We start from the raw sequence: 23,234 nt of genomic DNA, 5'->3' as shown, positions 1-23,234 counted from the left end.
ATGTCTCCGGCGGCTTCGGCGGCTGGAGGAGGCGACCGACGGCGGCCGTTAGCGAGTGTCAGGGACGGCCGGGGCCGGGGCTGGGGCTGCGGCGGGCCGGCTGGGGCGGCACTTCTCGTCCTGTCGCTGCTCGGCCTCGTGCTGTACCTGGTGCCGGCGGCGGCTGCGCTGGCCTGGCTGGCTGTGGGGGCTACCGCGGCCTGGTGGGGACTGAGCCGCGAGCCCCGGGGTTCGCGCGCCTTCTCGCTGGTTCGGAACGCCAGGCGTCAGCGAACACTGCTCGCCTCGCCTCCGGCCAAGTCGGCAGTAAACGGAAATCTTCTAGAGCCGCGGAGCCTGCTGGAAGGACCCGACCCCGCTGAACTGCTCCTCTTGGGCAGTTACCTGGGCAAGCCAGGCCCCCCGCAGCCTGCCCCCGCCCCGGAGAGCAGGGACCTGCGGGAGAGGCCGGGCCGACGCCCACCCGCCCGCACCGCGCCGCCCGCTCAGTCGGCGCATCCCCGTGGCGTTCAAGTTCACTCCTTCCTCCCCACTCCTCTCCTCCGGTCCTCTAGGAGGCCTTCCCACCGGTAAGATAACCCTGATCTTTCCCACACTCTCCTCTCTGTCGACGGGCTTTGAATTAGGGACTTGACTTTCAAATCCAATTTTCTTTTTCATTAAGTCCAAAGTGGATTCTGTGTCGTTTTGCCATCTTAAACACCTTGATGCGTGTCAGTCGTCTCCTGCCCCCCTTTACCCTTTGGAATGAGATGTGATGCCACAGCTGTTTCCTTCCTTTTAGTTCTTAAACCTGTCTGAATTTTCATACAATATAGATTTAGCAGAATACTTGATAAACCATTAAGTATCCCTACTTCTAGTGAAAATGTCTTTATCTTTCGATTGTAGTCATAGAGTATGTTTTGTTAGATTTTTTTTCTTTGGACCACTAAGAGAAATTCTATGGTTAGCCGAGCTCAAAGAGGTGTTCCCAGGAAACACCTCTTTGATTGATAAAACTTGGTAGATAAAAATGATCAAATCAAAGAGACAGTTTCATTTAGTCCCAATAGCTGAGTGATACAAGAGAATACAAAAATTTGGTGAAACTATTAGATTCTTGAAAAGTACATTTATTTGAGAAGATGAATGTTTAGGTGTTATTAGGTGATAAAAATGTTTAACTTTGAGTGTATGTTACTGATGGATTAGCATAGAAGAGTGAAGCATTCTTGAAAAGTTTCTCCCTACACATCCTAACACACACTTTTCTTCCATCGTAGTTTACTTGTGTGGGCAAGGTTTTCAATTTCCCTCTCAAATTGTTGAAGTCCATTGTAGGGACAGCTGTTAAGCAGCTGTCACTTTCTGCCCTTAGACGAAATGGGGGAAAGTTGCCATAAAAATACCATGTGGGGCTTCCCTGGTGGCGCAGTGGTTGAGAGTCCGCCTGCAGATGCAGGGGACACGGGTTCGTGCCCTGGTCCGGGAGGATCCCACACGCCGCGGAGCGGCTGGGCCCGTGAGCCATGGCCGCTGAGCCTGCGCGACTGGAGCCTGTGCTCCGCAACAGGAGAGGCCACGACAGTGAGAGGCCCGTGTACCGCAAAAAAAAAATAAAATAAAATAAAAAAAAAAATAAAAAAAAATACCATGTGTTCTTTGTTGCTTTGAAAGAGGTTTAAACTCTCTGGAAAATATCTGAACCCACGTGGTTCTTTAGTCATTTAAATTTTCTGACATTCCTTTAAGCTTCTTTGGTATCTCCCATTCTTCACAGGGATTGTGGGACTTTATCACATCGGTTTGTAATAACACCTCGAAGAAGATATCCAATTCAACAGACCCAATATTCCTTGCTGGGGGTACTTCCCACAGTATGCTGGAATGGTTATCACAAGAAGACTGTGCTATCTGCTCGTAATTCCAAAATGGTGTGCAGCCCAGTGACAGTGAGGATTGCTCCTCCAGATAGCAAATTGACTCGTTCTCCGATGTGAGTATTGTCGTTGGAAGAATAGACTCCTATTTGTCCACTTTATTCTTTGGTTATTCCTGTGACAAAGCAGAAAAAGAAGTAGCTGCTTATTTGAATGAGAAATCCCAAATTCTAGTAATTGAACCATCTTTTTGTTTTGTTTGCCTTGGATTGTAGCTTTAATTGCAAAGGGCAATTTCTGTGAGTGTATAAATTATACTTTTGTTTGTTGGTTAGCTTCTGATGTCCAGTGACTGAAGTCTGTGCTATATGGCATGGTAATTAAAATATCTTGATGCTGGAATCTTATCTTTCACTGTAGACGAGAGCAAATTATCAACTCAACACTGTCCTCACCATCAACTAGTGCCCCAGACCCATGTGCAAAGGAGACAGTACTGAATGCCCTCAAAGAGAGGAAGAAAAGGACAGTGGAGGAGGAAGACCAAATATTTGCTGATGGCCAGGAAAATAAAAGAAGGTAACAGTCCCAACAGAGTAATAACAGGCCTCTCAGGTGGGCTTCTGGGATTTGTTGAAATATAGATCACTCTCCAGAAGATCTAGAGGCCAGCTCCAGTTTGTGACCCTTAGTAGGTCCTGTTCTTTGGCTTTCATGGAAGAGCTTGGTAACAAGGGCTTTAATGCTGTTCATTTCCTAAGACACATGTTAGATAAATTTTGTAATTTACCTTTTCCATAAGTACTAGAGATACGCCAATAACTGTTAGCCATGTTAGCCTCATACTTTTGATACAAACATGTTAAATTTTATTTTTGAGAGAGCATGCTTAAAGTCTTCGCCTCACAATCTCGTGCTGTTTAATTATTTGGGTAACCACCAGTTGCAGTATTGTGATTGTGCTGAGGGGAGTGCTTGGCAAAGAAAAGTGAGGACTAGGGTATGGTAGACTTACTAGTAATGAGAGTAAAACCAATTTCATTATTTTGTTTTCAATAACTTAATGAAAATGGGTGTTAAGGCTTTAACAGGCTGCAAAGGAGTAAGTTAAGGAGTCCAGTCATTTTTCTAATTCAATAAATTGAGTACCCACTATGTGCCAGAGCCTATTCTAGGTAGAGCGGAGAGAGCTTTGAACAAGACGGAGTCCTCATGGGACTTGTTTGAGGAAAAGAGACCAAAAAATAAGGATAATAAAATAAGCAAGATAATTATCAATTATAAGTGTATAGAGATAAAAAACAGAGTGATATAACAGAGGGTAATGAGAAGGAGGCTTCTTTATATAAGGTGGGCAAAGAAGTGCTCTCTGAGGAGACAGTGGACCCCACATGTAAAATCATTGGCCCCATTACCTAGAGAAGATTGTTCATATCCTATAGGTTCAAAATTGGTCAGCTTTGATACTGTAGGTGACAAAATTGAGTAGGGAAATGTTAATCAGTGCAAGTGTATGTATGTAACGGGAAAATCATGTTATCATGACTAGAGATAGGATTGACAAGTGAGCAATTTGAGCTAATGTCAACTAGCTAAGTAGGAGTGGCAGGGGGTGGGGAGGTGTGGAGGTGGGAGAAGAAATAACTTTTTATGGTGCAGATAGGTTTCTCATGTTCTGCAGGGTGGTAATTTTGCTTGACCCCAGTGAGCCTATAAATGAGGATTCTGTACTATCTTTCCCATGATGGGAATATGCAATGATTCTGTGCACCATGCATAGGCCCTTCTTGTATGTGATATGTAAAGTTTTTCCTTAATAGACTTGCCATATTAACCTCTAGAGCACTATAGGATGTGTGGGTTAATCCCTAAAGGGTTGTTTTTGTTTTCAGTTTGGGGACGGTAGGATGTTAAATTTGTGATTCTGATACTTTGGTGAGAAGTTAGCAAATAATTGATACACCTGAAGAGTTCAAAAGGTCTTGAAGTATTTTCATACTTTTCTTACTGCCTGGACACTGTTAGCATAAATTTACCTTTTGGAATCTTTGGAGTTGAAGCATTCCCCTTCTTGTCTAGCATGGAACCTATGCTTCATAGGAATAGTATAGGGTCCCAAGAATATGGGAATATGATTTAAGGGGAAAGAAAAGTAACTTCATTTAATTGAGAGTTTTTTGATTTGTCTAGGCGCCATGATAGCAGTGGGAGCGGACATTCAGCATTTGAGCCCCTGGTGGCCAACGGAGTCCCTGCTTCTTTTGTGCCTAAGTAAGTGAGCATCCATGGGTGAGATACAGACTGTTTGGAAAAAGGGAATCAACAGAGTTACTGTCCTGTAGACTTTCTTTGCTTTTTTGCATTGTTTTATTAGTTCAGGTTCAAATCTTTGAAGTCAGAGAGGAACATTTTGAGTAATTTGCCACAATAACTATCTTCTAATTCCTTTTAATATTTTTTCATTGATATGGATAAAACACACTAAGGCTAAGAGGGTTTATAAATATATTTAATAACCAAGTATATAAACAGAAAGATCACAAGGTTTGTGCAATGGATAAAATGTAACAATATGAAATTTAAGATAAATATTAAATCTCTACATTTGAGTTTAAATACATTTGAGGAGGAATTGGCTGGGAGGAAAAGTGGCTCAGCAATATGTGTGAAAAGCCTTGTGGTAACGTATATGCTTAATTTGAGTCAGCAGTATGCTATGGCTGCCAAAAAAGCTAATGTGCTCCTAGTCTGCGCTGATAGAAGAACAAAGACTAGAATGAGGCCGGTGAGTGGTAGTCTTGCTCGTCTTAGCTCTTCTCAGATTGTCTGTGGAGTGGGTTTGGTTTGGTGTACTACACTGTAAGCATGTACACAAACTGAAATGCATTCTGAGTGGAGCAGCTAAGATTTTATGGGCTGGTGGTGGGTAAGGCAGTTTTGAAGGGGTATGAATACTAGCCCAGAGGAGAAAAATCTCAAGGAGAATAAGGAAATTTGGATAATGGTCTCCAAACTATGGAAGGACTGTCACGTGAAAAAAGAAAAACAGTTTGCTCAGTTTGGCTCCAAATAGTATCCATGGGTGAAAGTTAGAGGAAATACATTTTCATCCAGTATAAGAATAAACTGGTCCGTGGTTGAGTATCGTAACAGGGGTTGGATGACTTATTTTACAGGAAAGATGTACAGGGAATTTCTGTTTCAGTTGGAAGCTGAGAAAAAATGGTTGGTTTCTCTTAACTCTGATTTTTAAAAAAAACAGTTTTATTGAGGTATAATTGACGAATAATAAACTGCCTGTTCAAAGTGTACAAGTTGATAAGTTTTGACTTGCATACACCTGGGAAACCATCACTGCAGTCAAGATAATGCATGCAAACATCACCTCCAAAAGTTTCCCCATGCCCCTTAGTAATACCTCCCTCCATCCTGTCCGCATCTCCAGGTGTCTGCTGATCTGTTTCCTGTCACTGTAGATTAGTGTGCATTTTCTAGAATATTATATCAGTGGACTCATATATTTGATTTTTAAAATATTTGGCTTTCTCTTCTTGACTGTCAGATATGTTTAGCCAAACTGTTAATAATAAAATTAAGAGCATTATGCTCTTTTATTAAGTTTGTTTTTTTTTAAGGAAGATTTTGTGTCCATGGACAAAGCCTTAAAAGAATGTCTTTAATAATACATCTCACTATCTTTTCCCCTTTTTATTAGGCCTGGGTCTCTGAAGAGAGGTCTCAATTCCCAGAGCTCAGATGATCACTCGAATAAGAGATCCCGCACCTCTTCTATGAGCTCCTTGACAAGCACATACACAGGTGGCATCCCTAGCTCCAGCCGCAATGCCATTGCCAGTTCTTACAGTTCTACTCGAGGTCTCTCTCAGGTACTTTTGTTTTGCGCTGTGGGAGAAATGGGTTCCTAGCATTAATTAATCGATCAGCCAGTGTTTACTACCTGGTGGTTACTACCTGGTTATCTGTAGATATCTTCTGTCTGTCAGATATTGGGATTACCACTAACAGAAGATACAAACCCTTGAGTGATAACTATAGACCAGTGGAACAGAATAGAAAGCCCAAAAAGTAAAGCAATCATATGTGGAAACCTGATACAAGACAAATGGGCAAAGGACGAATAATTCAGTAAATGATATTAATTTAATCAAAAGGTAGATTGACTCCAGATTGCATTGGATCATAAAAGAAATTTATCCTATAGGCATTGAGAATTTAATGAAAGTTTTAAAAATACGAAGTGGTTGGGGCTTCCCTGGTGGCGCAGTGGTTGAGCGTCTGCCTGCCGATGCAGGGGGTGCGGGTTCGTGTCCCGGTCCGGGAAGATCCCACATGCCGCGGAGCGGCTGGGCCCGTGAGCCATGGCCGCTGAGCCTGCGCGTCCGGAGCCTGTGCTCCGTAACGGGAGAGGCCACAGCAGTGAGAGGTCCGCGTACCACAAAAAAAAAAAAAAAAAAAAAAAAAAAGAAGTGGTTGTAATTCTTTTTTAGAAAGAGGATGTAGTATAGCCTAGGGAACAGAGCAAGCTTTGCTACCAGACAGATGTGGGTTCCAGTCTTGGCTCTGACACCTAGTAGCTCTGGGGCCTTGGGCAAGTAAATCACTTAAACTCTCTTTGTCTCATTTCTAAATCATTGTTGTAAAGACTGAAGGTAGTGTTTGAAAAGTACCCATTACAGTGCCTGTTAATAAGTGGGTACCCAATATGTTGTAGCTAGGAAAAAATAAAGCATGTGTGGAGGAAGATTTTCAAGGGGAGAAAAATTTTGAGATAAGTTAATCTATCCAGAAGACTCTTACAGTAATATAAATGAAAGATGAGTGTGATAGGTGAGGAATAGTATTTAATTTGTGTCTCTTATGAGTGAGTTTGAGCAGCTTTTCATATACAGTACTAGAGAAACATATTCCAAATGAACTAAAGATTTAAATGTAAAATAGAAACCATAAAAATAAATGTTTGCAAAAGCAGGCTTCTCGGAATTCCCTGGTGGTCCAGTGGTTAGGACTCGGCGCTTTCACTGCCGGGGGCCCTGGTTTGGATCCCTGGTGGGGAAACTTAGGTCTCACAAGTGGGAGCATCAGTTGGTACAGTTCCCTAGAGGGCAGTGTGGCCATTGTTATTAGCATTAGAGATGCACATGCCCTTTGATCCAGCAGGTTTACTTTTAGGAATTACCCCTACACATATACTCAAAGACATATACAAGGGTGTTGATTGTAGCATTATTTTTGCAGAAGCTTGGAAACAATGTAAACATACCTTTTTAAGGGGCTGGTTGAATGACTTACATTATTTCCATAAGTTGAAATACTGTGTAACTGTTAAAAACAGTAAGGCAGCTTTAATAGGCACTGATGTGAATGAGCTCAAAATATTATATTTAAAAAGCATGGTGCAGAACTGTGTGTATAGTGTCCTCTATTCATGCTGCGGGTTTCTTTAATCTTTTGATGTGCATAGAATAATGTTGACAGGAAACTGTAATAGAAGCTGTAATAACTATTGGATAGGAAGGAAACTTTTTACTGAATTCTTGTTGGAATTTGTAACATGTGCTACAATATTACCTTTCCTGGTTTCAGAATTTTTTTTAAGTATAGATAACCGTTAAGTAAAAATTCCCCTGTCCTGGCTATCTCAGTGTCCATCCCATAGGCACCTATTGTTAACATTCCTACTATGTATGTAAACACAGATGATACACAAGATTTCTGGTCTGTTTAACAAAATGGAATCATAGCATATATGGTTTTTCTACATCTTTTTTAATCATTATATATTGCATAGCATTCCATGTCATGTAATCTATCTAACGGCTGTTTTAAAATTAGAGTATAATGTGCAGAAAAACAAATACAGATGTACAGCTTCATGTAACTACCACCCAGGTCAAGTAATAAATCATTTTCAACATGCAGAAGCCCCTCTCATACCCACTCACAGTTACTACTTCTTCCCTTCTTCCTTCCTCAATATTAGCATCATAGTTTTCCCTGTTTTTGAATTTTATATAAATGGAAATAGAATATGCTTTCTTCTGTGTTTGGCTTCTTTCATTCAACATTTTACTTGTGAGATTCATTCATGTTGTTGCATGTGGTCATAGGTCTTTCATTTTCATTGCTGAATACTGTTGCATTATATGAATATACCACAATTAATTTATCCATTCTACCATTGGACATTTGAGTTTCTAGTTGGGAGCTGTTACGCATAATGCTGCTATGGACATTCTTGTATACGTTTTTTTTTTTTTAATTTAAGCATAGTTGATTTACAATGTTGTGTTAATTACTGCTACACAGCAAAGTGATGATTGTACATAATATACATCCTTTTTTTAAAAAATTCTTTTTTGTTATGGTTTATCATAGAATATTGAATATAGTTCTCTGTGCTATACAGCAGGATCTTGTTTATTCATCCTGTATATAAAAGCTTCCATCTGCTAACCCCAACCTCCCACTCCATCCCTCCCCCAACCTCCTCCCCCTTGGCAACCACCAGTCTGTTCTCTGTTTGTGATTCTGTTTCTGTTTCATAGATAGGTTCATTTGTGTCATATTTTAGATTCCACATGTAAGTGGTATCATATGGTATTTGTCTTTCTGACTTCACTTAGCACGATAATCTCCAGTTGCATCCATGTTGCTGCAAATGGTATTATTTCGTTCTTTTTTATGGTTGAGTAGTGTTCCACTGTATATATGTACCACATCTTCTTTATCCATTCATCTGTTGATGGACATTTAGGTTGTTTCCATGTCTTGGCTGTTGTGAATAGTGCTGCTTTGTATAAGTCTTTTTTTTCCCCCGTACTGCACAGTTTGTGGGATCTTAGTTTCTCGACCAGGAATCGAACCTGTGCCTCCTGCACTGGAAGCGCAGAGTCCTAACCACTGGACCACCAGTGGTCTAGGGTTATTCCCTGTATAATTCTTTTCAAGGTGATGTTTCAGCTGATTCTCCTACCAGCGCAGTATGAGATTTTGTTCCTGTGTTTATACATCTTCACTAACACTTGCTGTTGCCTGTCTCTTTTAATTACCCATTCCAGTGAGTGTGAAGTAGTATTTCATTGTGGTCTTAATTTGTATTTCTCTGATTAATAATGAAATAGAGGTATCAACTGTTCATTGGCCATTTGTATTTTCTTTTTTATGAAGGGCCTGTTCAAGTTTCTTGGCTCTTTTCTATTAGGTTGTCTGTCTTTTTCTTACTGATTTTTGTAAGGTCTTTATATGTTCTAGATACAAGGTCTCTGTGAATTATATGTGTTGCAACAAGTAAGTGTCCTACTCTGTGGCTCACCGTTTCATCCTTTTCACTTATGGTTAGTGTATTTTGTGTACTGTTGAGGAAGTCTTTGCCTGCCTAAGGTCATGATGATATTGTCTTATGCTACCTTCTAGAAGCTTTATTATTTTTCCTTTTTAAATTTAGATCTATAATCCTCTTGAAATTGATTTTTTTTTTTTTTTTTTTTTGCGGTACGCGGGCCTCTCACTGCTGTGGCCTCTCCCGTTGCGGAGCACAGGCTCCGGACGCGCAGGCTCAGCGGCCATGGCTCACGGGCCCAGCCGCTCCGCGGCATGTGGGATCTTCCCGGATCGGGGCACGAACCCATGTCCCCTGCATCGGCAGGCGGACGCTCAACCACTGCGCCACCAGGGAAGCCCTTGAAATTGATTTTTATGTGTGATGTAAGGTAGGGATCAAAATTAGTATTTTTCCATCTAAATATCTATTTGACTCAGCAACGTTTATTGAAAGGCCCGTCCTTTTCCTATTGCTCTGCAGCACCACCTTTGTCATAATTTGTGTCAGTATATCTGTAGATCCATTTCTGTTGATAGATTCTGTTTTGTTGCACTGGTCTGTTTTTCTGCCCCGTGCCACACAGTCTTTAAGTTTTGATATCTAGTAGAGTAAGTCATCCAACTGTCTCATTTCTCTCATTCCTCTTGAGAATTGTCTTGGATCTTGGCCCTTTGCATTTCTATATAATTTTATCATCTTGTCAATTTCCATACCAAAAACTTTGCTAAGATATTGATTGGGATTGCCCTTAATCTACCAATTATTTTGGAGAGAGTTGACATTTACAATATTGAATCTTCCAGTCCATGCACATGGGGTAGTCTTCAGTTATTTACATCATCTTTAACTTATCTGTGCAGTGGTTTTACATATTTTTTATTACATTTATTCCTAGGTACATGTTTTTGATGCTATTATAAATAGCATATTAGAAATTTGTTACTGATATATAGTAATACAACTGATTTTTGTATTCAGAAAATTTGCTAAATTCTGAATATTCATCTGTATATTCTTTAGGATTTTTGTATGTACATCATGTTGTCTACAATAATAACAGTTTTTTTCTTTCTTTTTAATTCTAGTATTTTTTCTTTTTAGTTTTTTAGAAATTAATTTTTAAAATTTATTTATTTTTGGCTGTGTTGGGTCTTTGTTGCTGCGCGCGGGCTTTCTCTAGTTGCCGCAAGCGGGGGCTACTCCGTTTTGGTACACGGGCTTCTCATTGCGTTGGTTTTTCTTGTTGCGGAGCACAGGCTCTAGGCATATGGGCTTCAGTAGTTGTGGCATGCAGGCTCAGTAGTTGTGGCTCGTGGGCTCTAGAGCGCAGGCTCAGTAGTTGTGGCGCACATGCTTAGTTGCTCCACGGCATGTGGTATCTTCCTGGACCAGGGCCAGGGCTGTCACCCATGTACCCTGCATTGGCAGGCAGATTCTTAACCACTGCGCCACCAGGGAAGTCCTTGAATATTATCTTCTTACATACTTTTTTGTTGTTTTGTTTTACTGTCAGACATTGGAGGGGTGGGGGGACAATGACTTGAAGCTCTGAATGATAGTATCTTCCTCCAGAGAGGTCTGTCTTTTGCCTCTGGCAGGCAGCTAGGATTGGGACAGATTACCCCTGTACAGTTGGAACTGACATGATTCTGAGTTGGTTGTCAGTTCTTGTGAGGGCTGGTTTATTTCTGATTTGCCCTGTACCCTACTATGTAGCCTTTGGGATTCGAACCAAAAGCCTAAGGTGTATATTAGGGCCCCTCTACTTTGCAAAGCCCTGAATTCCGGTTTTTGTCTTCCCAGCCCTACAGGGCTGCCGAAAGCTTTTCTCAGCCTCTCAACTGCAGCTTTTACTTTTGGAAGGAGCAGTCGCCCTGAGGCTCCTCACCTGCTGGCTCCTCTCCTCTGTCTTACCTCCACAGTGTCTCACTGCCTTGGTAGCTCTCCATACCACCATACCTTCAAACATATGTATTTTATATTTTCTTCAGCATTTTTTGTTTGTCCTCCACAGCAGGGTTGGTCTGAAACAACGTAGTCAATATGTAATAACCCATAATGGAAAAGAATCTGAAAAAGAATGTATACACACACATGTATGTATGGGTAACTGAATCACTTTGCTATACACCTGAAACATTATAAATCAACTATATATCAATAAAAACTAAGTAAATGGTGCTTATGCATTAAAAAACAAACAAACCCATAGCCTGAAACATGGTCAGATTTTGTTTTAAAGCACCCTCACCCCTGGTAGAGCCTGTGACGTCACTACGGCAAGTAATATACTCACTGACACTAATAGCTTCTGGGTGTTTTATTGTAAGTAGTTACCAGTCCCCTGTTTGTGTGTGATATTTGAATATATAATGCTGTCAGAAGGAGAAGTTCTAGAACGGAGAGCATAGTGTACTTTCAATTTTGATCATAATTATCTTTGAAATGGTCCATGGCATGAGTTATTTTAAATTATCAAGAAAGTAAGGAAGTCATTGGAAGCGGAGATTAGAGTAATATGAAAGTTCTTTATCTTGAAACTTCTCTTTCAAAGAAATGTGTACTGAAGCAGTAAACATGCCCAGTAGTCAACAGAGATGACAGCCCTTCTATTTGGTGCAAGTGGTAGTAGAGATATTTGACTTAATTGTATTTTTCCAGAGGAGCAGTAGTATATACCCAACCCACAGCTACCCAAACTAGAAGTTCTAGCTTTGATATTATAAAATCATTACAAATATTAGACTGGTGCCAATTAGAGAAAGTGAACTGTCCTTAGATCTCATTGTGCGTGACATTGATATCTTCGTAAGTCTTATATAAGACTTGTCATTTTCCAAAGTAGGAATAGTAACCCTGGCCTTCAAAACCTCAAAACCCTAGCTTGCATTTCTGACCCCATCCCTTATTATTCCTTTACATATACCCTATATTTAAGTCAAAGCAGCATATTTGTTATCTTGTAAGAGCACCTACTTCCTGCTTTGTTGCCTTTTCTTGTCCTGTTCTCCATCCGGAATCATGTGTCCATCCTACTGCAAGCCTGTAAAGTTTGTCTTTCTTCAGGTGTTTTTGTCAGATTATGAAGGACCATCACAAATGTCACCTTCATCCTTTATTATTCTTCTAACCGAACTCTGCATAATCTCTCTCTTCTTGGACTCCTTTTTAGAGACTTCATTCATCTCTTGTCTATTATAGTCAATTTGTGTACCATCCTATCTCTTTTCTAGATTATGAATTTATTGATGATGGGAATGGTCTTGCTTCTATTCTTTGTAAAGTATAAAGGATAGTACCTTTATGAAATAGGAACTTGACAAAAATTGAATTACAGTGCAGAACTAAATTGACTGCTGGATACATAGATTGTTTCTTTTTATGACTTGCCTTGGTATAGCCTTTGCCCACTTTTCATTTGATATGTTTATTATGTTTATATGGAATTGCAAGACTTTCACTTTTACATGTTAAGGATATTAACTTACCACTTTAGTTGAATATATCTACCTTTTAATTTTGTTTCTAGTTATGTTTTTATTTCATTTTGGAGTGTTTTTGTTTCCTGTCCACATACATTTTATTTCTAGTTTATGGAAACATTACTGTGGTTGAAAATTCAGATGGTACAGAGTATATAGTAAAGTCTCCTTCCCACATGGAGACATTTTTATTTAGAGAGGTTCTTAGTTGTCCTACGACAGTCTGTCAGTTTTCTCTCCTTTGTTTCTGGAATAGAAAGTCTTTTCCCTACCCCAAGTTATTTAAGAGCTCATTTGGTTTTTTTAAATAGTTCTTTATGACACCTGTATTGTGTGTGTGTATAGTCTATGAAGTAGAGATAGAACATTTTCCTCCTAATTGTTGAACCAGGTTGTCTTCCACCCTGGCTAAAGGTTAGAATCACCTTTGGCACTTCGTTAAAAATACAGGTGTGAGGCCTAAGCACTTGTTGTTTTTTCAGATGGCTGTCCTTTCTCGTTATTTACCTGAGCATAACGTAAAAAACTATTACTGATTTCAGCTTTTTCCTCAAGCTTATTCTGAGTCTCGGTTTCCTGACATTAGTCTTATGGAACTACTCTACTGCTTTACCACCTGTCTTTGATTTAAAACCCTCTTTACCTTTTTAAAATTTTTATGAAGTATTGTTGCCTCCCTGTTTGTGCTTATATGTTGCAATTTTACTGAGTAAGAAATCACTAGAAGCTTCTCAGTAGGAAAATTGCCTATGGTGATAGTTCAGTATCTTTGTAAATAGGCCAGAGACAGTGAACCTATTTGCAGAGAGCTGCTCTTTGTCAAGTACTTTGCTGCTAGGCCTCTTCGAAGGAGGCAGAGATGAAAACAGACTACCTTTGCTATCAGGGGACTCCACTTGGTGAAGAGACAGATGCATGGATAATTATAACGATAAATACCACTGATGCTGCAAAAGTCATAGATGTCATGATCGTATATATGTGTGTGTGTGTATATATATATATATATTTTTTTTTTTTTTTTTTTTTTTTTGCGGTACGCGGGCCTCTCACCACTGCGGCCCCTCCTGTTGCAGAGCACAGGCTCTGGACGCGCAGGCCCAGCGGCCATGGCCCATGGGCCCAGCCGCTCCGCAGCATGTGGGATCCTCCCGGACCGGGGCACGAACCCGTGTCCCCTGCATCAGCAGGTGGACTCTCAACCACTGCGCCACCAGGGAAGCCCCGTGATCGTATATTTAAAAAAAATAAAGTTAATAAAGTAAAACTGAAAATTTAATGAGAGCAAAACTAAATTAGTTTATTAGCTTATCTTCATTGGAACAGTTTAATTTACTTTTATCATTTCCACAGACAATATAGAGTAAACGTGTATGCACATCATAGCTCTAAGCCATTACTGAGTGTGACAGCCCCCTTTTAATATACGCCAGAAGTACATTCATTCCTTCTACATTGATTAGTTAGCGTTCCGTTAGTTTTTCAGGCTTTTTCTCCTGTAGTTAATACTGGCAATTGACTTTCTTTTCAGGAGCCTTCCTTCACGAAGAAATATTTTTTTAGTTACCTAAAAGGAGATTTTATATGCAGTGATAAATAGAACCACAGCATTATATTGAAGGTCAGATGATAAACTATCAACTAGGGTCAGTCACGTTATTTGTGTTTGCCTTTTAGCTGTGGAAGAGGAGTGGACCCGGTTCATCTCCCTTCTCTAGCCCAGCCTCATCCCGCTCCCAGACACCAGAGCGGCCAGCAAAGAAAATAAGGTAATCCATTATTGTTTGCTGCGTGGATTACTGAGCGGTCAGGAAAAGAGGGACGTTTACTCGGCTGTTAGGCTTTCTGCAACTCTGATTTGGAGGATCAAAGAAATTAATATCCAGAGGACAGGGAAAGGCCCGCCTGAATCGCTCTCATCTCTTACAGTTCTTTTGTACCAACTGTAGAGGCCTCTGGCTCTCTTCCTCACACTGTAGCATGAGTGACAGGGGTGCAAGAGTAGAGGCCACACAGAATAGAATGAACAGAGCAAACGATGTCATCGGGCAGCGGACTTCCATGTTTTTGACTCCAGCTGACCTTCTAGGTACCTACAGTCAAGTTGAATGTCACTCTGTTAGGGATCAGGATCTGTGACTAGAACTTTCAGGGACTTGGTGGGTTGTAAGTAAGGTTTTGAAGATCACTGATTTGTGCTTGTTGTAAGACAAAGGTTTCTCCTTGGTTTCCATGAACTGCCTCCATTCTTTTCTGTTGGAATTTTCTTTTGACTTCTTTTATTTTTTCTCCTGGCATACTGAGGTCTTATATCATGGTTGTTCTAGACCAGTTGGTAGGTAAGCAGGTACAAGAAGTTATCCAGTACTTTTTGTCAGCAAGTCTTTCTTAAACTTAATTCTGCCTTTTCCTCCTACAGAGAAGAGGAGCTTTCTCATCATTCTAGTTCTTCAACTCCATTGGTAACAGACAAGGAGTCCCAGGGAGAAAAGGGTAAGTTGATGAATGCACTAGGGTGGCTTTTGGTGGTGGAAGTGTTGAGCATTGCCTTGTGGACGGCCTGTTAGATACAGAGACAGGAGTTTCTGTCCTTCAGAAATTTAGTCAGGTAAGGGAGAAAGGTGACACAGACAGGTACAGTATAACGTGTGGTAACGGTGGGCTACAGATAAGCTTAGGTTGAGGTATCTGTGACCAATCCAGATAATTATTGTCCAGCAAGCAGTTGTATACCTGCATTTGGAGCAATTCTGCCTTTATATCCTCTTGACTATATAATCTTTTTTTTTTTTGTGCGGTACGTGGGCCTCTCCCCCCGCGGAGCGCAGGCCCAGCAGCCATGGCCCATGGGCCCAGCCGCTCCACGGCCTGTGGGATCCTCCCGGACCGGGGCACAAACCCGTGTCCCCCGCATCGGCAGGTGGACTCCCAACCACTGTGCCACCAGGGAAGCCCTTGACTATATAATCTTTCAGACACCATCCAAGAGCCCAAATCATGGAAGATCGAATCTTTCAGAGATACCCATTGAAAACTCAATGTTAAAAATGGGATAGGGCTTCCCTGGTGGCACAGTGGTTGAGAGTCCGCCTGCTGATGCAGGGGACACGGGTTCGTGCCCCGGTCCGGGACGATCCCACATGCCACAGAGCAGCTGGGCCTGTGAGCCATGGCCGCTGGGCCTGCGTGTCCAGAGCCTGTGCTCCGCAACGGAAGAGGCCAGAACAGTGAGAGGCCTGTGTACCGCAAAAAAAAACAAAACAAAACAAAATTAAAAAAAACGGGATAGACAAACCTATCCATTTCTGGCAGAGAGGAGGAAGAAAACAAGTCTTTCTTTTTTTTTAGTTGCAGATAAAACCACATGTAAGAAACAGAACTCGTGGAATTCCCCATCAACACCTGGCAGCTCTGGGCGGCGTAAACGGAAGGTTCAGTTGCTGCCCTCCAGGCGAGGGGACCAGCTGACCTTGGTATGGTCTTGTCCATCTACCTCTGCCCACCCCCACTTAACTCTGTCTTAGGAAGGCTAAATATAGGATTCTTCCAGTTTCTCCTGATTGACAACTTCTTTTTCTCTTTGGTAGCCTCCACCTCCCCAGCTTGGTTATTCAATCACTGCTGAAGACTTAGACTTGGAAAAGAAAGCTTCTTTACAGTGGTTTAACAAGGTCTTGGAGGATAAGACTGGTAAGGAATGTAGATCAGTTTCACACCCCAGAGAGGGTTTGTTTCTTTTGGTTTTATTTTGGTCTTTCTCATCTAGGAAGTCCATTTGGGTCCTCAGTGGAATCTGGAGAACAGTGAGCACTGAGACTGAAGGGAAGCCTTTCTAAATGAGTTGTCCTGAGGCCCTGAACTCCCCGTGCTCCATGATATGCCACTGGAAAGAATTCCCAAACAAGGGAGGACAATGTCATCTTTTCTTTCTTCCCTAGATGCTGCCTCAAACTCTGTCACTGAGAACCCACCTACCAGTCAGTCTTCTTTCACTTTTACCCTGCCTGCTGCTGGGACTGCTTCATCCCCAGCCTCCCTCCCAGCCCCAAGCACTAACCCACTGTTGGAGAGCTTGAAGAAGATGCAGAATTCCCCAGGCCTACCATCCCTCCCCGGTGAGTGGGAGAGCTTACTTTAGAGCACGTAACGACATCAGCCTTTGTTTAGGTGGAAGTAAAAGCACCATGCCCATCAGTTGCTGGAAATTGCTGCAAAGGTTGAACCTATTCTAACTTCCCAAACCTGAGCTGGTGCAGGCTTAAGAGCTTTAGAAATCTGTAGTCAGGACATTTAGGGAAGGGCTGCGACACTTAAAGCTGGGGAAGGCAGCTTAGCTCTGGTAGCCAGATAGCTCTTGATTTGAAACCCAGTCCCTTAGCTGCTCCGAGCCTTGTTGTCTTCATCTGTAAAATAAGAACAGTGCTCACCTCATGAGGTGTCCCTGAAGTATAAACGGTCACATGGTTAAGGTGTCTTGTCACATGCTTGCTAGACGGCAGGCACAAGGTAATAGGCTTCCAAGGACCTGCTGGCTGTTCCAGCCCCTTGCCTTCTTGGCACTGCATATATACACACTCCTCTACTGCACTTCATCATAGTGTAGAATATATTAGGTATTCAGCCTCTCCCAGGGCTCATGGGCAGAGACCATCTCATTCATGGTCATATGCTCTGTACTTAGCGCCTGGTGGGTGAATGTAATATAGTACATCTTTGTTAGATGAATAAGGTATATCTACATAATTAATTGGACTTGAGTTCAGGTAATTGGATTTTTCTCAGTTTCTACACATTTAACCCCCAACTGGGCCAAGTTTTATCCTCTTCTGTTTTTCTTATGACCTGTGAAGGGTAGAAATTATGAACACTTCTTTGACTTTCAGGAATGGACAGTTTAAAGGCCTGTGGTATAGATTTAGTCGTAATTGTTGACTGTTGAATCCCTAGCACTGTGCTAGGCATTGAACACTGCATCATGTTTGAGATATTCCAAATTCACTTTCTCTACTCTTCTTCCCAGAATCTGCTGGCGTGGCAACCACTGTGGCCCATTCGCCTCCGAAGACACCCAGCCCTCTGGCCCCTCTGGGCTCTTCAGAGTCAGCACCCCTTCCAGGCACCTCCGAAGACTCCAAATCCACCACCACTTTCTTGGGGCTGACCCCTGCTTCTTCCCCAGGACCAGTCACTGACGCCAAGTCACCTCCGGACCCTCAGGCTGAGACATCTGCCAAATCCCAAGCCCCGTCCGCCCCGTCTCCCAGCCCCAAGCAGAGTATTCTGTTTGGAATGCTGAGCACCCCACCTGTTAACCCTCCTGCCTCTGCGGCCCCTGCTGTGTCTTCAGCATCTCCCATGTTCAAGCCCATTTTTGTGGTCCCACCTAAAAGCGAGAATGAGGGCCCCTTGCCCTCTAGCCCTTCCAAGGTCACAGCCGCGGCATCTTCCAGCTCAGCTGTCCCCATGACGACTAGCAGCCCACCCCTCACTTTCAAGCCTATCTTTAGCAACATGGGGCCACCTGCATCTGTGCCCATGTTAACTCCCTTCTCCCTCAAGCAAACAGCTACTCCAGCCACTACCACGAGCGCCCCTCTCTTCAGCGGCCAGGCTGGCGCCACCTCTGCAGTGGTGTCCATGACCACAGCCAGCGCCTCCGCGGACTCTGCTCCGAAGCCCGCGTTCAGCTTCGGTGTGCGCACCGCGACCAGCACCCCGAGCAGCGTGACTAGCACCACCGCTTCCGCCTCCCAGCCCTTCCTCTTTGGGACTCCCCCTGCTTCCGGTGCCAGCTTCACCCCAGCCGTGGGCCCCATATTCCAATTTGGCAAGCCTCCCGCCATGCCCGCTTCAACAGCAGTCGCCACCTTTGGCCAGTCCCTTCCCAGTGCCGCCCAGACCGCCCCCAGCAGCAGCAGCAGCAGCAGCAGCAGCACAGCCAGCTTTAGTGGCTTTGGCAGCACCCTCACCGCCTCAGCCCCCGTCAGCAGCAGCCAGCCCACGCTGACGTTCAGTAGCGCCACCGCCCCAGCGTTCAACATTCCCTTCGGCCCGAGCGCCAAGCCACCTCCCCCGTCCTACCCAGGAGCCAACCCCCAGCCCGCCTTCGGGGCTGCGGATGGGCAGCAGCAGGGGGCTGCCAAGTCGACCCCTGTCCCCAGCTTCGGCAGCTCTTTCACTTTCGGGAACTCTGCAGCCCCGGCCCCGACTGCGGCTCCAGCGCCAGCCCCGGCCCAGCCAGCCTTTGGTGGCACTGCGCAGTCGGCCTTCAGCGGTCTGAAGGCCACGGCCTCTGCCTTTGGCACCCCTGCCAGCACCCAGCCAGCCTTTGGCGGCACCACAGCTGCCTTCTCCTTCGGTGCAGCCACCACCTCTGGCTTTGGAGCTACAACCCAGACCGCCAGCAGTGGGACCAGTAGCTCAGTGTTCGGCAGCACAACACCATCGCCCTTCACATTTGGGGGACCGGCAGCCCCAGCCGGTGGTGGGGGCTTTGGGATCAGTGCGGCCACCCCAGGCACCAGCTCTGCCTCTGGAGCGTTCGGCTTTGGAGCGGGACAGAGTGGGACCACTGGCAGCACGACCCCTTTCGGGGGAGGCTTGAGTCAGAACAGCTTGGGCGCGCCCAGCCAGGGCACACCCTTTGCCTTCAACGTGGCCAGCACGCCGGACAGCAAACCTGTGTTTGGAGGTAAGGTCAGGAGTTGACTTGGTCTGCTGTGCGGCATCTGTTCTTGGGGAGCTTTACGTTGTGGTAGTGGAGAAACAGGTGTTAAATGTGTAAATAGTGTGGCAGGTAGCAATAAAAGTATGTGATTAATGACTGTGGAGGGATGCCTTTCTGAGGAAGTAACAAATTTAACCTCCGAGACTGACAAGAAGAGCTTGGGCTGTGGCTGGGGGGAGGTGTGTGTGAGGGCACCGCAGGGCCTGTTGAAAGTGGTCGCTTTGGAGCTGGGGAGATGGGATGGGATCGCAGGCAGCTTTGAGGCTGGAAAAGTGTGCTTGTGAAGTTACAGTGAGGCCATTCGGCACCGTTCTTTTTCCCCAGCGCCATTCAGTTACAAGATACAGACCTAAAATTAGTGGTAGCCGGCAAGGCCCGCCTGTTGCAACTCACCAAGTAAAGCAGCAGGGGCGGTGGCCCGGAGGTTCTCTGAGGCTGAGGAAAAGCAGGAGCCGGAGTTGCTGCGGTGGCGAGCGGGGAGCCAGTGCAGTGCCTGCAGGGGAGGCGGGAGTGGGGGGAGAGACGGGGGCCAGGCTGGGCCCCAGGAAGCCAGAAAGACGCCCGCCCCAGCCTGGCCCCCCACCCCCACCCCGGGACGAGGAAGAGCTGGGAGAGCAGGCGGCCCTCCCCGCGGGACTGGTGCTGATGGCAACACTCAGTGAGGGCGGGGCGTTTTCTGGTGGCTGAGTCCCAGTGGGCCCCGGGGGGAGATCAGGGGACCCACCAGGTGGAGGGGAGGAGACCGGTGAACAAGGAGAAGAGGCATAACGCTTCTAGTCCTGGTGGAAGGGAGGTAACCGGGTCAGGCTACAGGTGGCGGTCCACTGACGGTCGCTGTGTCTGGTGGCCAAGGGAATGCAGAGGCCCTACGCCGTAGGTGGTCAGAAGGCAACCTGAGGGGCTTGTCTCCACCGCGGCACAGCTGTTAGCAGGCTGGGAGGCCCACCTGGGGCAACGCGTGTTAAGGCGTCCTTCCAGTAGGCTGAATGGGAGCTAAGGGGCCCTGCGGGGAAGGCCCTGCTGGGAGCAGACCCCCCCCCCCACTAGGCTTATAACCCTCTGCTTTGAGGCCCTCTGCTCACCGGCCTGGTCTCTACAGTTCTCTGCTGTCTCTTCATCCTAGGCACCTCCACACCCGCCTTTGGTCAGAACACCCCTGCTCCTGGGGTGGGCGCATCAGGCAGCAGCCTCTCCTTTGGGGCATCCTCAACACCCGCCCAAGGCTTTGTCGGAGTTGGACCTTTCGGTAAGCAGCCAGTCTCCTCGTTGCCAGTGTGACCTGTGTATCTCCTCTCTGAAGATGGGGTGGGGTGGGCTGGCAGCTCCGGCTCTCCGAGCGCTGTCTGGGAGTCCAGCACAAGCCAGGTTTGGAGTTGGGCAGCAGAGATGAGAAGGAGCCAGACTGCTGGGACGCCAGGTAAAAATGCCTTCCTGGGCCTTGCTCCCAGCCTATCTGTGGTCTTGGGATTTTGCCTTTTTAATAAGCCCTCCCCCGGAAGAATTGCTAGAGCTTGGCGAGGCTTTCTCCCAGCATCCGGTGTTCTATTAGAGACTGCTCTCAGGTAGCAGCTACCCTGATGAGATCTTGTTGAATCTTTCCAGGATCGGCGGCCCCCTCCTTTTCCATTGGTGCGGGATCCAAGACCCCAGGGGCTCGACAGCGACTGCAGGCCCGAAGGCAGCACACCCGCAAGAAATAGCCTTTGCCCCTGCCCCCCACACCCCCGCCTCCCTTGCCCAAATCTGGACCTCAGCACCTGCTAGGAAGAGCCTCTGACCCTTCCAGTTCCATAACGCAGACCTGCCCCAGACCTCTGGCTTCGGCCACCAGGGAGGTGGTGGCAGCCCCAGGGGCTGTTTCCCTCTTCCAGGAAGCAGAAGCCTCGGGCCTCTCGAGGGAGGAGGGGGAGGCAGGATGTGGCGGGGCAGAAGCCTATTACTACCTTACTTGAACAGTTCCACTGGTGAGGCTGGAGAGAACTAAAGAAACATCTGTACATATCGTCCACTGCCTTCCCTGACTCTCGTTTAGTGTATGAGCTTGGTCAGGCGGCCTCCCTTCCCGCCTTTTCCCTGAGAGCCAGCTTTGCCGGAGGGCAGCAGGTAGAGCCCTCACCCACTTGCATCTCTGATATGCACTTGATGGGATTGGGGGATGGATTATCCCTAAAACTTTACCTTGCTTGGCTTGGCTATAAAAAGTGGTTCTCCCCCTCTGGTCCCATTAGGGGATTCTGTTTCCCCATTTCTCGCTGCTTCATCCCTTACTGGTTCCTTGCAGGATCGATTCCATTTAAAATGATCCTGACTCTAGCTTTGCCTTTGGAGACCCCAGCGGGTGCTGCTCCTGCTGTTCCACTTCCTCCTGCCAAGTCCGAGCCGCTGTTTCATCCCCGACCCTCTCTGCCAGTTTGGCCCCTAAAAGCTTGGTGGCTCAAGACTGTTAGCCTGGCAGACCCAGGGGTGATACCTTCCCCAGGAGAGGGAAGCTCCTGGAGCAGGCAGGACGCCCCCACTGCTTTCAGCTGCCTCCTTGCCCACCGTCCCCGTTGGCCTCATTGGGCTCGTCTGCCTCTCCGGGATCGTATGTCTAAAGCCTTGTCCTGTGTTATTTTGTCTGATGCTCACGTCTATTGCTCTTTGAATCGAGTTTGGAGGAAGAACTGAATTGTATGAGTGGCGGCATGTTGGTAGTGCCGGACTTAACTGTTTCTCAAGTTCCTGGGGCCTCGCTAATTGAATGTGGAAAGTAGCACCACTTATGGCTACAAGTGCCGAGTCCTGAATTTTCAAATGGTGTTTTGACTTTAAGGGCTGGCAGCCCAAGGAGGATGGGTCTGAGGGGAAGCAAAGGCCTCTTCCCTCTGCTGTTTCTTTCCCACCTGCCTAACTTCACTGTAGGCTAGATCACTTGTAGTATCTGTTAGAAAACCTAAATTAACCACATTTTAAAATGGTATCTTACTTCCTCCACCCCTTCCTTCCTTCTTCCTTGGTTCCAAAACCACATACCCCAGGCCCAAAACCCTTGCTGCCATGCCCATCCTCTTTGGGAGAAGTATGAATGCGTGTGTCTAAATTAAAAGGAAAAATATTTAAACATTTTTTAACAAAATAAAAATTTATTTTTGTATTTAAGCTAAATTGCCTTTTAAATTCCTTCAAGCTTGGTTCATTGAGGTGGTTAAGTATAAATGCTATTGACTAGAAATTTAGCTGTATAGTTAAGTTATGCCTGTGTGAAGAAGAGGCTCAAATGCTGTCCCAGGCAGCTTTCCTGAGGGACTAGAGCTCCTTCCGGAAACACAAAATGTAATTCTTATTTTATAAATAATGTGATGTAGATGTAACTAGTCCCCCTCCCCTTGGTGAATGAGCGTGAATGTTGTGTGGCAGGCAGGGGACTGTGCCTCCCCAGCCCCAAGGAGAGCTCTGTTAGTACTTAACTGTTGTGTGTGGAGCTGAGGGACCCGAGCCTCAAACACCTGCGCCTATACCTTACATAAGGTAGCCCCTCTCAGCTTAGTACCTGCAGCTACAGCTAGGTAATTTACCTCAGTTCCACAGGCAGGACAGTTGATCCAGGAGCCCCCTGAAGCGGGCGTCCTGGCGCAGCCTGAGTGTGAGCGCGTGAGTGCGGGTGTGGACATGTACGTGCACTGGACAGGGACGGGAGGCTGGGACTTTCCATTACAAATACAGACTGAATTCCTGTGAGTCTAGTTGGACTTTTTAGTATGAACGTGAGATTGTTCTCCTCGCTTATGTCATTAAAAAAAACTGTGATCTATCGTAGACCATGTCCTGCCTTTTATTTATGT

The 23,234-nt window shown here is 45.3% G+C and overlaps 1 protein-coding gene across 1 annotated transcript; it reads left to right on the top strand.

Moving 5' to 3' along the window:
* Positions 1 to 23,200, top strand: LOC132438242 (nuclear envelope pore membrane protein POM 121C-like). Its single transcript, XM_060032255.1, has 13 exons — positions 1 to 569; positions 1,763 to 1,978; positions 2,283 to 2,441; positions 4,053 to 4,133; positions 5,578 to 5,749; positions 14,364 to 14,455; positions 15,106 to 15,179; positions 16,035 to 16,159; positions 16,274 to 16,376; positions 16,625 to 16,801; positions 17,707 to 19,377; positions 20,537 to 20,659; positions 21,016 to 23,200. Exons 1-13 carry the CDS (start codon positions 1 to 3, stop codon positions 21,111 to 21,113), a joined length of 3,660 nt encoding a protein of 1,219 aa, XP_059888238.1. The 3' UTR covers positions 21,114 to 23,200.
* The last annotated feature ends 34 nt before the right edge of the window (positions 23,201 to 23,234 follow it).

The sequence above is a fragment of the Delphinus delphis genome, chromosome 15, assembly GCF_949987515.2.
Source record: "Delphinus delphis chromosome 15, mDelDel1.2, whole genome shotgun sequence".
In the NCBI taxonomy this organism is placed as follows: Eukaryota; Metazoa; Chordata; class Mammalia; order Artiodactyla; family Delphinidae; genus Delphinus; species Delphinus delphis.
This window is presented reverse-complemented; position numbering and strand designations above follow the sequence as displayed.

What these genes read in the sequence shown, in the direction of transcription:
- LOC132438242 (XM_060032255.1), top strand. Translation starts at nt 1, where the DNA reads ATGTCTCCGGCGGCTTCGGCGGCTGGAGGAGGCGACCGACGGCGGCCG. An exon ending in CGGCCAGCAAAGAAAATAAG is followed by an intron (nt 14,456 to 15,105) that starts GTAATCCATTAT and finishes TTCCTCCTACAG; the next exon opens with AGAAGAGGAGCTTTCTCATC. An exon ending in GGAGTCCCAGGGAGAAAAGG is followed by an intron (nt 15,180 to 16,034) that starts GTAAGTTGATGA and finishes CTTTTTTTTTAG; the next exon opens with TTGCAGATAAAACCACATGT.